Source organism: Penicillium odoratum (genome assembly GCF_028828045.1).
Source record: "Penicillium odoratum strain IBT 22623 chromosome Unknown utg000004l_segment0_segment0, whole genome shotgun sequence".
Taxonomy (NCBI): domain Eukaryota; kingdom Fungi; phylum Ascomycota; class Eurotiomycetes; order Eurotiales; family Aspergillaceae; genus Penicillium; species Penicillium odoratum.
The window spans coordinates 599,248-616,662 of NW_026643146.1; the positions used below are offsets into that span (position 1 = coordinate 599,248).

The 17,415-nt window shown below is 48.3% G+C and overlaps 6 protein-coding genes across 6 annotated transcripts; 3 read left to right on the plus strand and 3 right to left on the minus strand.

Moving 5' to 3' along the window:
• Positions 1–748: 748 nt before the first annotated feature.
• On the minus strand, positions 749–3,018 carry N7520_004478 (polynucleotide adenylyltransferase; the record flags this gene model as incomplete). Its single annotated transcript, XM_057138412.1, has 8 exons — positions 749–814; positions 949–1,084; positions 1,139–1,253; positions 1,300–1,912; positions 1,959–2,170; positions 2,229–2,603; positions 2,660–2,808; positions 2,873–3,018. 8 exons carry the CDS (start codon positions 3,016–3,018, stop codon positions 749–751), a joined length of 1,812 nt encoding a protein of 603 aa, XP_056996619.1.
• Positions 3,019–3,452: 434 nt separating this feature from the next.
• N7520_004479 (homoserine acetyltransferase family protein) lies at positions 3,453–4,859 on the minus strand (the record flags this gene model as incomplete). The annotated part of the gene is made up of 5 exons (XM_057138413.1): positions 3,453–3,583; positions 3,643–3,722; positions 3,783–4,097; positions 4,151–4,646; positions 4,715–4,859. The coding sequence occupies 5 exons, from the start codon at positions 4,857–4,859 to the stop codon at positions 3,453–3,455; spliced, it is 1,167 nt and encodes a 388-aa protein (XP_056996620.1).
• A 679-nt stretch (positions 4,860–5,538) lies between these two features.
• Positions 5,539–6,324, minus strand: N7520_004480 (flavin reductase family protein; the record flags this gene model as incomplete). The annotated part of the gene is made up of 1 exon (XM_057138414.1): positions 5,539–6,324. One exon carries the CDS (start codon positions 6,322–6,324, stop codon positions 5,539–5,541), a length of 786 nt encoding a protein of 261 aa, XP_056996621.1.
• Positions 6,325–7,048: 724 nt separating this feature from the next.
• On the plus strand, positions 7,049–8,494 carry N7520_004481 (uncharacterized protein; the record flags this gene model as incomplete). The annotated part of the gene is made up of 2 exons (XM_057138415.1): positions 7,049–7,509; positions 7,582–8,494. The coding sequence occupies 2 exons, from the start codon at positions 7,049–7,051 to the stop codon at positions 8,492–8,494; spliced, it is 1,374 nt and encodes a 457-aa protein (XP_056996622.1).
• Positions 8,495–10,550: 2,056 nt separating this feature from the next.
• N7520_004482 (Zn(II)2Cys6 transcription factor) lies at positions 10,551–14,115 on the plus strand (the record flags this gene model as incomplete). The annotated part of the gene is made up of 8 exons (XM_057138416.1): positions 10,551–10,666; positions 10,737–10,786; positions 10,847–11,170; positions 11,242–11,333; positions 11,385–12,495; positions 12,554–12,654; positions 12,702–13,371; positions 13,427–14,115. The coding sequence occupies 8 exons, from the start codon at positions 10,551–10,553 to the stop codon at positions 14,113–14,115; spliced, it is 3,153 nt and encodes a 1,050-aa protein (XP_056996623.1).
• Positions 14,116–14,639: 524 nt separating this feature from the next.
• On the plus strand, positions 14,640–17,021 carry N7520_004483 (uncharacterized protein; the record flags this gene model as incomplete). Its single annotated transcript, XM_057138417.1, has 1 exon — positions 14,640–17,021. The coding sequence occupies one exon, from the start codon at positions 14,640–14,642 to the stop codon at positions 17,019–17,021; it is 2,382 nt and encodes a 793-aa protein (XP_056996624.1).
• Positions 17,022–17,415: the final 394 nt, after the last annotated feature.

Sequence of the window (17,415 nt, forward strand, 5' to 3'; positions counted from 1 at the left end):
AATGCCGCTCGGCTTCCCGAGATAAAATCGATGAGGCAAAAATAAAACCCGAGCCAAACACGCGTCTATACTGAATGAGGTCTATGCACATCAACTTCATTGGCAGGCAGTGAATGACCCCTACTATTGTTTGTTATCCTAATTGAAAGTTAAATTATTGTAATATTGGGTGGATCAGGCATTGGGCCGCTGCAGCAATTCAAACTCCCCTCTTACTACCCCCAAACACAACTACGTCTTGGTCATAAAAAGTACAGTTCACCCGCCCATGGCGAGGATATCCTTTTGATTAGACTACCCTAGCTGAGCTATCTGCAACCCCGCAAGATAATCGTACAATGCAAGCCAGACCGGTTCGAGCCTGCAGATTAACTCAATGAAAGCGATCAAAACAGGAGGAAAGCCGGAACGAGTGGATAGATTACTCTCGGACTTCTCCGAGGATACCTCGAGTCTAAACGCCAGATGGCGAATGGGAGAATAAACCAACCTTGCGCTTTGAGAGCCAATAGGCCTTGTGAGATGCCACCATTGTCAGGTAAGCAGAGGTCAAATTAGATTCATAGGTCGGTTCGTTCGCAGATGATAAAATGGAGACTCGGTATGGTGTTTGGATACAAGGGCGTTGTTGGATTTGTGATTCAAGTTGAAGTGGCGTTTGGGATCTTGTTGGATGTGGTTGGATGTGTCGCGGGGACCAGCCCCGGTGCAATAGTTGGTCGATTGATTATTTAAGGACAGACCGTGTTCACGCAGGGGCAGCTGAAATGGTATTCGGTGTCACCTGGCGTTTGGCGGTACTGTGTGCCGGGACCTGGGGAGAAACGATATTAGTCCTTCCTAACTGCCGGTGCTGACTGTGGGTCTTTTTGCGGGCCGTGGAGGCCCGAGTCCGGGTATCGATGTCTTGCCCAGTCAGATACAGTCCCTTCATTTGTCATCACTTACGTCCAACTCATCGATGCTTCGCTTTTGGCCCTGACTGGCCCCGTCGGTCTTCTGGACATTCTTCTTTGGAACTTTCTTAGTTTTCCTAACTGGGCGGGTTTCGCCAGGCTCGAACAGATCATCTGGCAAATCAAAACTGCGAAACGGTAAGACAAAAAGTTCGTCGTTTAGCTCATGGACCATGACTTACCTGCGGACATGTGTGACTGCCAGGTCCATTACCTCGGGTTGATACCCAGGCCATGATGTGCAAGTAGATTTGAATATCTGAGAGTCGGTCGAGATGTCCAAAGATCGTGGAGCACCTAAACTGGTTAGAGGAGATTGCCAGGGTTTGGTGGCTTGTCATACCTTGTTCCAGCTGGTTCAACTCGAGTCCGATATAGTAGGTCGTAGTGTACATGGTCAGGCCATCAGTTTTTTCGGCCAGCTTTTCAGAGGGCTCCGGGACTGACACGTTCTCCGCGCCACTCTCGGCGGCAGCCTGGTGAGCAGCATCTTTGGTCTCATCAGTTGTCTCCGTTGTGGTTCCCTTGGCCTGGTACTTGGTAGATCCATTTTTGACTGCCTCAACCTCTTGCTCGTTCTTTGTGATATGAACTCGTTCAAAGCCTTTTGGGAAGGGATGAGCCACGGCAATGACGGCTTTCCGGTCCAGAGCTCCCACTAGATGCCGAAGCTTGGATTCCACAAGACCCGACCAGATACCCTCCGCTTCCTTGGTTCTGCTCGAGGCGGTGATGCTGAGGTAATACTTGTAGGCGTTGGTGAAAAAGGAGTGACGAGTGAACAGATCATTCCAGGTAAGTTGCTTCATGAAAATCTTATCAACCATATCACCTCCTCTTTGGAGCTCCCGAAGAATCACGGTCTTTGTTGACACAGAAATGTTGTGAGTTGCACACATGGAAGGGTAGGCAGGGGTGATGATAGGCATGAGGTGGAAACGGTCACCGTGGTAAATCTAAAGAAATGAGTATCGTGGGTTTTGCAGTATGTGACTAACTTACCTTTGGGTTCCAAACTTTCATCGGCAGAGGTCCATCCTCGATTGGTTTGAGCAGAACAGGCTGCGGCCATGCCCATTTGTTCATTATACGGAAGAACTTGCCCACAATTACCGAACCAGTCGCTTGGGGGTATAATTGACAAACTCTCGCTACCAACATGGCCCATGCGACACCTCCCGGGAAACCGACAATGTTTGCATATATCGCGCGGCCTAATGATTGTGTTTGTTAGTTCCCATGTAAGATCAAGAGGCGCGATGGAATACTCACGTTGAGCCCATAGTTTGATTGCACGCAATGCCAGACGGAAAGTCTTTTGTTGCGGAACAAGCTCCAAAATCTCATCCGTGACACGAGTGCCATTGAGCGATCGGACCTCTTTCTCGTCCAGCCCACGCAGATAGTCATTATTCTTCAAGTCAAGATTCATCGGTACAGAAGGAACCATAAGTCGAGCGAAGATCAGATCGATGCTGATACCAGCAAGCTCAAGCTTGATGATAGGTACAAAGGCATCCGGAACAGGTGTCATTTTTTCAATTGTTCCTTCCGGGGCCAATCTTTCGAGAACGGGTAGGAAATCGGCAAAGAAATCTTCGATGAGAACGTGCTGTGGACCGACGACGAGGGTATCGATATCGGATCCTATGGAAGGCTTGTCAGAGAGGCAAGCTAGGAGATCTTATACATATGCGACTTACCTGGACCATAAACACCGAGACGGTAACTTCCGTAAGCAAAGATCTTTCCACCAGAGGCCTCAACCGCCGCAGGGGACAATCCTTTCCTGCGACTGACAAGCTTCACAAACTCCAAGGCAACACGTTGGAGTAGTTGAAGCATTTGTTGTCTATCATATAAAAATCATCAGTTTTGACTACGGCGGTTATATCATGAAACTTCGCTCAACGTACCGCCGCTCAGTCTCGCTAGGAGGTTCAAAGTTGTCTTGTGCTTTCAGCTCCGCGATAAGGTCATCGTTGGCAACCAACTCATCTTTGGTAGGTAGAACAGTCGAGATTGGGGGTGTCACACCCCACTGTCTGGTAGGTTGAGCCATTGGCGTTGTGTATGAAGGGTGATCCTCGGTTGTGATGAAAGATGGGGTTTAGATAACGGGGAAAGTGATCGAATCGACGTCACAGTCGCGTGCCAAGGGCAACACGTGAATAGTGATTAGACAAAGTGAATAAGCAAGAGATGACAAAAAGAAAGAAAAATTCCCCAGTGAAATAACGAAGAAGGGAGGAAAAGCAATGAGCGGCAGACAGAGCAGTTAAGCAGGTCACAGCGCAAACGCTGGGCTCGGCGCTTGCAATGCGCTTACTCAGTCCATCACATGACCCCACTTCTTTGGTCTGATTTTTGCCTTAAGTGTCTATGACCATGAAAATTGAATTCACTATTGACTCCGTATTGATCATTTCCATACAGTTTTTAAATGATGTACTTTCAAAATTTAAATCGTCAGACTCATCAAAAGATCTTGTGCTATCATAGCACCTTTGTGATCTTCTCCACCAAGCCTGTAATGCCACGCGGCTCATTCTCCGCGAATAACTGCCCAAGTTGCTTGTCCAGCCACTCCACATCTTCTTTGCTATCTCCAGGCCCTCCTGCCCAGTCTGCATAAAGATGTCAGCTTTGTATGGACTATCTTCAAGACAATTTGGGTGGTACTCACGACCCCAAATAGATGGGAAAACATCTAGTTTTCCAACCCCTGGCGCCATGCACGCAACTTCATACTCCGAATCCTCCGGTCTATTCATAACCCTTATTCAGTGTCTTTATATTATCCGTGAGTCATGCGGGTAACCTTACGGGAAGTAAAGATCGGTCTTGCCTGGCAAGACAAGAGTCTTTGCCTTGATCGACGACATGGCTTGCTCAAAGTCTCCGTTGTATGGTTCTTGCTTGGAAACATCACCATTCTGCCAGGTTTGTAGCATGACCAAGATGTTTTCGGGGTCTAAAATCGTAAGTAAGCGCGAGCTAAGGACTAAAATAGGGAGGTGGTAGGTCCAACCTTTCGAACAAGCCCACTTTTCCCAGAACTTCTGCATAAAGTCCTCAAGACTTTTGTACCCTAGAACAGTCTCATAGACCTTCTGTCGATAGAAAGCCTGGCTGAAACCCCTGTATTTTATATCTTAGTACAGCCTAGAGATGTCAGGGAAATGAAATCTTACCATCCAGCATAGACCCTGCCCATCGCCTTGAGTCCGATTTCTTTCTCCTCGGTAGTCCAAATTCGGAACTCAGATGGATTCTTCTGCACTCCGATTTCCCCAGACCCTGCGGACGGTGTATTCTTAACCGCAAGAAGAGCGCTTTTTACACCCTCAAGGAAAACCTGATTGTGCAAAGAAGTCTTTGCTGATCCACAGAATGGCACGGCGAGATCCATATATTCTGGGTACTGAGTTGCCCACTGGAAAGTTTGCCCAGCTCCCATAGACCAGCCCAGTACAGCACGTAGGTGTGTGATGCCAAAGTGCTTGCTTACCAGTTCATGCTGGGCTCTGACATTATCGTAAAACGATACTCTGGGGAATGGGCCAGATGTAGGCTGGTTAGATGGTGAGGAAGATTGCCCATTGCCGAAAAGGCCAGTAACGATGATGAAGTATTTCCTGGGATCCAAAGTCTTATCTTCCCCAATCAGCCAGAAATTATCTGAAAGCACTAGAATGATATCGTTGTTAGTTGAACTGCATACCAAGCTGAACACTGAAGTTGATTTTAAAACACACAGCCTGAGAACCAGCCTGGGTACAGTATCGCTGGTAATTCGGGGTCACCGAATGTTTTGAACGCGATGTGCGCATCGACGATCTTTTCCCCGCTTTGGAGCTCCCAGTCACCAAGCTTGTACGTTTCATAATCATCCTGGGACATCTTGCGGACTTTGCGGTTGGAACTGGTGTAGGTGTATTAGATGTCGTAAAAGAGAGCTTTCAAAGGTGATTGTCTCATGTGTTCTGTTGCCTGCAACTATTACATATGCCCAAGCCCTGGATAAGAACCCCGCTCTCTCCGCACGAGATACGCGGTTCCAGTCGGAGACTGCGATAGCCACAGGAAAAGGCCGGTTTCCCACGGATATCCGATCACTCTTTTAATCATTTCCAGTTCCTTCATTCGGGACTTATTATCGTTGATGAGCATGAATTTAAAGTTTATAGTATTCATATACACTTTCAACCTTAAAGCTATAGGTGAATTTTGGCATTCACACTCCTACAAGAAATTAAGTATTTCCCAACATTACTAGAATTTCCAAGTTCTTTTCAACATTGAATAACAAGCACTAAACATCCGAGGAGACACCCTCAACTGTCAAGCTTTGTTTCAGGAAGAATTAGTCCCTGGGGAGATACGCTACGCAGTAGTAGACGGCAGGGATCCAACACAACCTTCACTGCACAGGTTGGTATAATGTACTGTGGGGATCTCAAGATAGATGGACTATTCATATGTACTTCAACAATACTTTGATTCAATCTACCCACACTCCCCGTTCTATCCCAAGTTCTAAGTATCAAGTAAAGCACGTCTAAGTGATGCATAATCAGCCTTAAATGGCAGGACGAGGAATCTCGAATGCTTCAGTAGTGCGACCATAAGTAATGCCACCCAAACGACTAATAGGCTTGAGAACCTTGAGGTCGATAGCAGACCGGTCCTCGTCGATAGCATCCTCGCGTGCCCAGAACCGCACGCCCTCAACAGTTATCATAGCACCCGTCTTCTTGCCAGGGGTTGCGCGGCTTTCAAACTCTTTGGTATCGACAAGCTTGGCTTCGATAGCGAAAATCGATTCCTTGACACGCGCCGGCTTGACAACAGAGGTAGGTGCCGGGGTCAGACCGGAGGTCTTCCACTCAGAAACACCGTAAGGAGTATTGATAGCAGTCGAGTTGGCAGCCTCCACAAAGTGCTCCGAGATGATATTGATCACGCACTCTCCAGTCTCATGCAGATTACGCAGAGTATCCTTGGCGCTCCCGAGACCACCAGCGAAGCCCACAATGAAAGTTGGCGGATCATGGCATACAACCTGGGAGTAGCTGAATGGCGCAAGGTTTGTTGTCGTCCCATCTGCAGATTGCGTACTAACCAGGGCAATGGGCCGAGGCACGACACTGGAGATGAGGAGCTTGTAGTTCGACGCGACTGAACGGCCCTCGGCGAAAGGATCGATTTCAACATGATTCTTCTTCAGACTTTCACCGCCATCGTTAGCACCGTCGCCCTCCTTCCAGGCAGGGTTCGGAGTCTTGGTCACGATGACTTCGGCATCCTGGCGGAAATTTGGCCGGGTAGCTTCGACCTGCTTGAAATCGGGCCGCGGCTTATACATGCTGGGTGTATTGGTGAAGGATCGGCAAAGGAGACGGGACGCGGGGCAGGGAAAGCGATTCAATCTAAATTCGACGTTGTGGGTTAGCTAGGTGATACAAATGCCCCGCAGCACGCTATCCACGTCACACGTCAGATGCATGGATCAGCAGCATGTGTTATTGGATTGTTGCCACTGTTACGGTGAGAGTGGAGGCTTACAATGGTGTTATAGGGACGTGGATGGACCGAGTCGTTCGGAGTGTAGCTGCCAGTGCAGACATGGGCGGGATGTTCCAAGGTTCAAGCTGTTGGAGAGAAATGCTTATCGCATTTGTAATGACGAAATTCCCGCGGAGTTAAGCTTAATTCCACGGCACAACCAGATTGATTGTGCTGCGGGCACGTCCCGCTTTCGCACTAAGTCTCTGCGACCTTTCGGACATGGTGCGTGGAAACACTACGCGTGTACATGAAGGCTTTGAAATGCACGGCGCTTAGAATAACTGATGTTTCTAAGTAGTATACCTGTGATACTATTTACTTACCCTGTTTCCTACTCAGTCTCGTATCGAGTTTCCTACTTAGTATCCTATGTACCTACTATATCGAATAAGAAGTGCTATTCAGCGGGCAATTGCCGCCCCACCCATGTGCACTGCCCCCGCCCACGATTGATCAGAGTGTATGTCTCATTTCAACCCAATGTGAACAGTAGACCGAAACTTCTCGTTCCTTTTCGAAAGATGTCTGGCCTCGAGGCAGTCGGTACTGTCGCCAGCATACTGCAAATTGCAGATTTGGGGATGAAGTTATCCCTCAAGCTCTGTTCCTTCTATCGCACCGCCAAAGCCGCCAACCAGTCGATGCAGGGCCTCTCCCGCGATGTTGCATTGACGTGTGTTATCCTTCAAGAGCTCGGATGTGTTTTAGACCAAGATAATGAAGGGCCAGTGACCTCGCGGAGCGCGTTTGATACAGCGCAAAACGTTATTGCAGAATGCAAATCTGTTTTTAAAGAGATACACACTGCAGTTGATAAGCATGAGCGAAGAAATGAGGAGTATGGGCTTCTACGGAGAGCCAAGAAAATCACATTTGCCTTCCTTGGGCCGGACATAGAGGCTCTGAAAATGAATTTGGAGAGATTAAAGTCTACGATGCTTTTGATGCTGAACGTCATCATCTACGCCGGCCAAGTGCGTGGGTAAGTGATTTTTGGATTTTGCTGAGGCTATATGCCCGCTGGTCTCTGAACACCACTAAATATCCGTTACAGTAACACCACAAAGACCACACTAGAAACTCAGCGTGCTCTCATTGAATCGCTTCTAGAAGACAGAGATGAGGCAGAGGCTGAGCTGAAGAACGCCAGCCTTAATCTTGGTACTGAGGCAATCACTAATGTTTGTGACATATCGCGAAAAACTTTAGAACCCAAAGAAACTGGAAGGGAAGAAAAACCAAGAACCCGGGAGCTGGAGGACTATTACTCACTTATCAAGAAAATGCTCGAAGACATCGATAGATCTGAGCATCTCTTAGAGCAAAAACGGCACTTGAGGATCAGGAATGGAGTGGTCAAGGTGCATTGCAATGAAGTCAATCTCTTTCAACAACTCCATGAGGCTGAGGATATGCAGCGCTTTCGTGAACCATGCTTTCAATTTAAGGAAATCAATTTTTCAAGTTCTTTCAACCCCCCGAACCAAGCGGCTTCTTCTCGGAGTACGGATCATGCAATTATTCGGTCAGAAACGAGCCGAAGACCACCAAGCCCCGAATCTGCATTGGAAAACAAAGCAAAGACCTTAGAGACTGAACGCTCTGACTTCATGCAAGATACATTGCAAGGGATTGACCACTTGAAAGCTCACTTCAAGAGTCTTGGGTTAAAACGGAAAAAAAAACACTCCTTGGGGCCACCTGGGTCTTCGCCCCCTTCCAACCGCAGTTCAGGTACTTTTCACCTTTCCCCTGATATGAACCAGCACCTTGGTAAGCCAAAATATACTATTGGACGGACCAACCCTTCGCCGACCCCTCACCCGCCTCCAGAATCCGATATTGTAGGCTATAGGCCTAACCGTAACACTCTGGACAGTTTGGTTTTACAGTGGACAAACTTGACCTATGACGAGCTGCAGAAAGCAAATGGAGGCATAAAAGGAACATATACAATCATTCCTTAGCTCTCAAGAAAGCTAGTCAATATAGTAAAGATGAAAAATACGAAGGCTATTCTGGGAAGCGTTCTGGAAACGGCTGGTCTGCCACTATACTACTCGAAGACAAGGGCGTTTCAGATTAGAGTTCATGAATCAATCAAACAAAGTATTGAGACAAAATTGATTTCGAGCACTATGTACAGGTGTTAAGACTACATAGTATACACACCCACGAATATACTCTAGAGGTCCCTCCACACCCTGACCAACCTTGGAACCATACGAGCTTAAAGGAAGGCTTTTCAGATTTGAGGTGATCTTCCAAGGCAGGTCCTTTGTGGATGCAAACCAAGATCCAAACCGGTGTGATGGATGGTGTTCACGTGGCACACTGACTTTGGCTTGAAAAGAAACGTGAAGAAAAAAAAGAAAGCAAAGAAATCTCAAAGGTTGGAAAGTCCACACAGGCAAGTCTCCACTATAGTCATCGCAGGATTTACGCGAAAAACTCAATGTTCTTCGATATTTCTAATGGTCCAATCGACTCCGAAGTCAAATCCCGGCCACAAGTTGACCTGGTGTTCTATGATCACTTTGAATTTAAGAGGAGTTTAAAACATGAACTTCACTTCAAGCCTGCTGTGATTGTTCAAACGTTAAAGATTCGGATAATTGAACCACGGGCATATCAAACGTTGATAACATTCGCATGTTCTTCCAAGGTTCCATTTGAAAAGGTCAAGTGATGCTATCTTGCAATTATCAATTGATAGAAGGGGATAAGCAATTGGGTCAATTCTCACACGCTCTAGGCCGTCGATAAGCCGACTTGACAAGAATAGGCTAATTTTGATTCAATTGACCGATTTAGCCAGTCTTGGCTTCCGAATTGATCTTACCTCCCTAGATTTGTAGCTTAAATCCAGGGTTTAAACAGGGATCTTTCTTTGATGAATTGGGCATGATATCATAATTCTCGTGAGATCTGACAATCGATATCTGAAAGGATCTACAATGACTGATTGTGTTCTAGAAATTTCTGTTCGCCGAATGGCCGAACTCGGGGGATGCGACCACCGGAGATGCGCCGAGGCCTCGGGTAAACAAAACACTGGAGATCCTGTAGATCAACTCAGCTTTTGTTCCACATATTCATAATTCTAGCGACATGATGATGAAATTATAGACACAAATTTGGCTCCGGGTTGTTAGGGCAAGAAAATGCTGAAGTAGGTATCAGTCAGGTTACTCGTGTCGAGGACTTGGGAACACTTGGTCCGAGTGGATGCAAAACCCCAAAGCTCCATATATTTGGAGCCCCACGAAGTCTGGACTCCACGCTTATAGTCAAGCCCCAGATTTCCCCCTTTTGGCCTTTCACCGTTGGATTTGTATGGTTCATGAGGATACTCGGTTCCGGCTCTCCATCGCCCCGCCGATCATGAGCCAAGGCTGTGGTCTTGGGCCCAATTCATTGCCACGGGCTATTGACTCTAGAGAATCTCGTTGGATAAAAGATCCACTAGTGCATCCCATGACCATCGGATCGTTGGATGTCATCATTTGGTCCCTGAGTTGTGGGCCGAGCTGTCGTGGCACTGTTTTCGGCGAAAATACCAATGAAAATGGGGCGGTCAAGGGGAGATTGGGGAAATCGGGGGGCATTGGGGGATTATCATTCCGTACGGTAATTCAGATCGTCTATCGGTAGTCTGTACTGGATAGAAAATCAACCGAAAGGGAAGGAGTTCCAGAGCTATTGCTTCTCCCCCTCCTTTCACCCACATCTTTGCCCCCTCCACACAAACCCTCCTTCAAATATACCCTGAAAGGCCATCCCTTCCTATTGGGCTCTGGGGCCTCGCATCCCACCAACGGAATCTCTCCCAAAGCCTCATGACGTCTGCGCTTTCACACTTCATTCTTTTCTCTCACCTTTACCGCTTCATCTGCCCTATATTCGGAGCCCTGGATTAAATTCCGTCGGCTCGATCGCAAAGACGCAAAGACGCAAAGCCGCCCTGGGGGCCACCACCCTGTGCCCAATGGGTCGTGATCACGGTTAAGCTCCTCGCTCGCCATGAGCCCCCCTTCATCCAAACCAAAGAATGGCGGCAATACCTCCGGCCCTAGACAGATTCGCTTCGTCGCTACCGATGGCCAGCCACAGACCAAACGCCGCCGAGTTAACGCCGCGTATGTTAAGCGCACTCATATGTGGATTCCTTTTGAGCCACTGGAATGTTAACGCGTCTTTTATTCTTAGTTGTTTAACCTGCCGCCGTCGCAAGATCAGATGTTCGGGGGAACAACCTGGTACGAGCTTTCTAGACCATTTCCATGCCTTTGCGATACCCCGCTTACACATCGATCTAGTATGCAAGACATGCTCCGACTACAAACATGTTTGCTTAGGATACGGTGAATCAACTGCCCACCAAAGATCCCAATCCGATTCAGCCTCGCGCATGATACCGGCCCCTCCCCTCAACTCCAACGATACAAACCAGCGCAATGAAAGGGAACGGGCAGATAGCTATTCGCCCGAGCCGGCTTCAGCACCGAGACACCTTTCCAACCCAATACCTAATAAATCCCCGGTATCAAAGACATCCGATTCTAAGGAGGCTTCATTATCTAGAGACGCCTCCGCCCGCAAGGAGTCTGACTCGCATGCCGCTGGTGACACTCCTGGAAGCAGTAAGTTGGAAACATCGCCGAATATCTGTGAATATCTGTCATAAGCTGCGATACTAAAATTCATCCACCAGGTCGGACATCTCTGAGCTCTGGCAACCGCACCCATGTTCCGTATTTTCGATATTTTGGGCCTACCGCCATTGTGCCCGGCTTCAAGCAAATGGTTTGACACTCTTCTCAAGTTCCTGAACTTTTTGTTCTAACTAAATATCAGGTTGTACAAGTTCGGGGATCACGCAAGAGCAACCCGTCGATGTCATCAGGTCTGTTACCACCTGTCCTTGCTCATCTATGTCCGTTTTGGCCTCCTGCTGATCGTCGCTTCAATGTAGAGTCGCTATCTCCACTGCGTAGCCCCAGAATTTCTGATATCCCAGGTGGCCCGTTGGGTATAGACAGCCGCGATAGTCGAGATGCCAATACCATCCCATTTTACGACCGAGATGACACGCCCCCGGTATCGAACCTAGTCTCTCACTTATGTGATCTCTTTTTCACGCATCTGGGCTGCAACTTTCCGTTCCTTCAGCGAGAGAGGTTTCTACAAGATCTGAGGGAGAAAAGGCTCGATACTATGCTGGTGGACGCCGTTTGCGCATTGGCTGCTAGATTTTCACCTCACCCGCTACTTGGGCCTCCTCAGGCACCACCCATTGATCGTTCCCAGCCGCCCGCTGATATCAGAATGTGGGACCGGGGACTACCTTTTGCACACCGGGCAATGAGCGCACTGGTCGATTCACTTTCCTGCCCAACTCTCTACGCTGTCCAGGCCTGTTTATTACTAGCCTACGAGCAATTTGGCTCCAATCACGATAGTGGCCTCTGGATGTACCTGGGAATCTCTATCAGAATGGCACAGGACCTTGGCTTGCAAAAACACCAAGGGTTGAAGCATAATTATGGGCGGAAAGGCGTGACCCCGAGCGAGGTGATGACTGGTCAGGCTGGCAAGCTACGAGAAGATCAGTACGACGATCTTGACGTCTACCAGAGTCCTAAGACGTTGCCACCTGCTTTTGGAAGTGAACGTGCACGAGAAAAGGAACAGGTCGATTCCTTTTGGAGCATCTTTTTCCTCGATCGGGTCATCTCTTCTGGAACTGGGCGACCAGTTACTCTGCGCGATGAGGATATCGAGCTTTGTTTCCCCCTTCAGTCTGAATCTCAATTACCAAATGGCTGGCCTGCACCATTCCCGCCCCTTATCCGGGTAATTCATCTCTACGGGAGAGTGACGGATCTTATCAACGGGATACAAGATGTCAACCATGTCACATCTGATACTCTTAAAAGATTGGCTGGCATGGAAAGTGATCTGACAGGTATCACCCACCCACTGTATGATCCCAGTGATCACCCGCTAACACAATATTCTGACAGGCATTTATCAGCGGTTGTCACCAAAATTGCATTTCAACGCGGCAAATTTCCAAGCATATGTCAAAGCTAAGGAGGGAACTAACTTCATTTTGCTTCATTTTGTGCGTATATCTATATGAGATGAGTGAATGACGCTAACGATTCACAGTGGTTTCACACGTTGATTGTGTTGCTTCATCAGCCTACTCTTTTGAATTCATTTGGCGGATCAATACAGCATCTTTATCCCAACAGCCGCGAACTTTCAATGTCCTCCGCAAAGACTATCGCTGACATTCTATCATTCTCAGAACTGGTAGATGGTAAGAGTTTCATCGGTAACCCATTCACTAGCCAGCCCATGTACATCGCGGCTTGTGCCTTCCTAATGGAAAGCGCGTACTATACATCACCTGCATCGAGGGGAACATCACCTCTCCCACAGCCATTGTTGAACAACCAGTCTAGTGGTTTTGTGATGCCGACAATGGAGCCATCTCATGGATCAGAGCGAAATTCCACTGCGAAGCACATTTTACTTGCATCCGCCGCCAAGGAGAATTATCAGCGCTGCTACAAGGCGTTGAAGGCACTCAATTCATACTGGGAGGGTACTGGTTACATCTTGACGGTACTAGATCAGAAGGCCAAGGGTATTGTGGATCCTCTTCTTTACAATACAGAGGACATGGAGAACACCGCAGGTGAAACACCATTTGGAGCTGTCAGCTGGCGCCCAGGTCAGCCGACGGATGTTGCTCAAGTGTCCGATAGACCCCCCGGTGTTGCTGATATCCCGTCTGATGGAAGGTGGTCACCAAAGTTTGACCCCAGCCAAGGTAAATATTCAAAATCCAGAACATCAGACCGGCTACTGACAATGCTTCCCTGCAGCCATCGGATGGGCGCTCACTGGGGCCACCAATTCTTCCCAACCGAACCTGAGTTTATTATATCAGATGCCCACAACAGAGGCCGAGACTCGCTCCGTGAGACCCGCCTATTCATCACAGTATAGTCACAGTTTTCCACCATTACCGGTTGTCACAAATGCCGGGCCAAGCTCGACTTCCTCGTTTGCGCATCCCCTTACCCCATCTATCTCTCACGGTGAAAGCCAGGCATCCTCCCTCGCCACTGCAAACAGCAAATACTCCCAGGTTCCTACACATGCAATTGGTACTGAATCCCCATATTACATGGGGATAAATTCCCCCTACCCTGATTCAGGACCCACGGCATCAGGGTCGAGCTTTAACGGCCTCCCATCCAATCAAATGGATGGCCAAGCCTCTGCATACGTTTATCCAGTGTCTTCTGGACCCGCGGATCAACATGGCAGTCACGCGCATATGACTTCTAGAATTGACCTACACCACTCAATGCACAACAATGCGGGGATGATGATAGGGAGCCACGATGTCGATATGAACACCCTTCACCACCAGGAGTCGTTCCCCTTTACCAATGGTGAAATTGTCCCGTGGCTGGAGTATCTCCCACAGGATGTTCTCAGCTTCTTTGGTGACAACCATAATTACCCTCTCATGAGCCCCGACGACACTACCCAGCCCCCACCATAATGTTTGAATCATCTTACGTGTACATGTATTTCCTTTCAAGTCAGATTTGCATTCCTCTTGTCTTTAGTGAGCGATTTATGTTTTTTGTGGTTAATGTTCTATTTTGGATCGACAGATATGATCGGCGTTGGTGGTGATATATCCTTGAGCGGTAAGTTCATAGATCAAGTTTTCCTGTTACGTTTTTGGTTTTACATGTGGGGGTTCCTATCTCGAGCAGCGTGAAACACATCCTAAAACTTGATTTTATATTTGGAGGAAATTCATATGACACATTTGACGAATCTCATTGTAATGTAATTCTCAAAATTCTCTCACATAAAACAGTGTTCTAGATGATTTAACTTTGGTGGAGTCCATGGAGTCGCGGACTTGCGGGAGCCTAACGAAGCCCAACGGCTATATGGTTGCCCCGGGAGACGGAGCGGTGAGCCAACTGTCAACATATCGTCACCGCATACAACCAGACACACAGCGGCGTACAACGCCATTCTCAAGTCTACAACCCCTATACATGACTCCATATGGCGAGACTGGGGAATGATGGTCAGGCCTTTACCGGATCTCACTCCTCAAATGAAATCCTAAGCCCCCAGCCCTGCGCTCCTCCAGGCAAGGAGCATTTGCTTGCCACGTTCGACACATCCCACGTTCCACACAGCGATAACGGATCAGCAACCGATGGCAGCCGGATGTTGAGTCAAGAGTATGAATACAACTCATCTAGCTCATCAAACCGACACTCAACCAGCGACATATTTGGTCGAGAGATGGACGAAGAGCTCGAACATATGAAATCGCGTGCATCGAGCCGCTCGTCCATTTCCTCCATGCCTGCCTCTATTCTCATACATCCTATCAATCACGTGAAATCAATGCCGCCAATGGATATCCACGAGAAAATGGCCGGTTATAAAATTGAAGAATCAGAGGCCAGCTTCGGCGATTTCGACGACCCGCCCAGACAGATGCGGACTATTCGGCCCCGTGAAGCTGGATTCCGGAAACCGAGCTCTGTCCGCGCCATACAGATGCACACAGAAGATGAAAGGGACGATGATGAATATTTAACTCCGCCGAGACGTCGGCCCGGGATGCGCTCGCCAGGATCTTCACCTGTGAAACGGTCACCATATTACTCGCCGAATAACTCGACCAGCAAACCCAAGCCAAAGAAAGATTACCCTCTCGTCTTACTCCACTGCAATCTACTTGCTCCCTCTCTTCCGGTGCCAGGTGCTTCGGATCCGCAGAATCAAGAGCTTGTGGAGGAGGTCCTACCCCCTCAATACTGGAAACGCTGGCGGCGGTTGCAAGAGAAGGCCGGGTCCGGTGTTCTCCGTGATAGAGGTGTTCTGATCTCACATCCAGAAGATCTGTACGACATGCTCGAAGAGCGACTTCTGGAAAGTCTGGAACTTCAGCGTGCACGGGTTCACCAAGGCCATTTCCTCGGTCATGAGGAAAGTAATCCCGGATCAGAAGCTGAGAATTCAGATCAGAGTGGAAGCGAGTCAGATAGCGAGCAAGGCGAGGAGTGCCCAGATTGTGGAGGGCATGTTCTTCGCCAGACTGACACCAACCGCAAATGGGAGATCAGGGTCTTTGCAGCTAATGGGCTGATGCGCGCTGGGGCTTGGGCCGCTGCGTGGAAAGAGATGGAAAAGGTTGATGTCGAGGTCGGGCTTTGGCTGCCATCCAGTGTGCGTAGAGCGTTAGAGAAACGAATTTTAGAGGAGCGTGCAGCTGCGCCGAAGGAGGAACCTTCGGGTATGCTAGCTATTCGCGAAGCAGCGCATCAGGACATGGACCGGCGTGACTCCATTCAAGGACATATGAGGTCCTTTAGTGAGGCAGCTTTCTCATCTGCTGCTCCTTCACAGCCTGTTCTAGCCCTTCCTCCAGTGGCTGCTCCAGCGCCAACACCGGCGATCAGAAGCAAAGAGCCAGAGCACGAGATTGCTCTCGGGACTTTGTTGATCAACTATATCCGTGTGTTGGCAAGTGACAAGCGTAATATCGCGCTAGTCATCATGTCCATCGTCGTCGCATTTCTAGCCGTTGGGACTGGACCGCAGCAGCTGCAGCAAATTCCTGCCATGCAGATCTTCTTCCAAAATGCTGGAGCGCTGCCGTTCTATACAAGTGCGGAAGTGGCGTCATCAAGTCTATCGGTTGCATCTACGACCATTGAGTCTTTGAATACAGCTTCTTCACTCGTCGCTTCTTCAAAGGTTGCCTTTGAGACGCCTGCACAGATCGAAAGCATCCCAGCATCTAGTGTCGCCTCACTCGCAGTTTCGGAATCGGTGGAGCCCTCTGCTAATGAAGAAGCGCCTCGTCCCACAGAATCTATGTACCTTTCTACTGAGGAATCGGGGGTTGATGCCATCAATGAACCGTCACAATCCATTGAGACAGCCATTGAAACAGAGCTACCTGACGCTTTGGAAGCAACTTCAATTGAACCATCGGAAGAAACCGACCATGAGCCTCTCCTTCCTACGACCGCAGCAGAGCACCTAGTTGAGGACACCACTACTTCAGAGGAACTTAGCGAGGATGCGACACAGACAGAGCTCTCTGAACCTGCTGAAGAAACCCAAATTAAACAGTTGGAGGAATCTGAGAATAATATTCCTGACGATAAAGCTGAGCGAATTGTTGAGGAGTCCGTTCCCTCAGACGTTACTGAGGTCACCCACGATAAAGCTGAAGAACTTGTCGATAAGCAGGTTCCCTCAGATGTCCCCGAAGTCACCAACGATAAAGCTGAACAACTTGTTGAGGAACCGGTTCATTCAGATGTCCCGGAAGTCATCCAGGGTGCGCCTGAGGCTACCGATACACCCATCGAAGAGCTTGAAGGTAACATCAACGAGTCAATTGATGAGCCAGCAGAATGATAGAACTATGGAAAGCCGCGATTTTTACATTTATGATTGGAATGACATGAGCCGAAACGTTTGGAACTTGCGTTGATTATATATTGACCATTTTGGTGTTCGTTTGATGTTCTTTAGCCAGCTAGTCTTTCTTTTATGTCAATTTGATGATCATGTTAAGTACGGTGATGTATGATTATGCTAAGATTTCAATTTCAGTACAATCGAGTCGAATTAACAATAGCCTGAGGTCTATGTAATTTTCAATTTGGCAGTTGACAGAGGGCTCTACGTCTCCAGGTCTTGCTCGTAAGATTCTTTATTCATGAAGCCCCATTAGCTTTCTCGTCACTATATACCATATCTTGCAATTTACTGGCCAAACCACCAAAGTCCCTCTCTTCAATCCATTCCA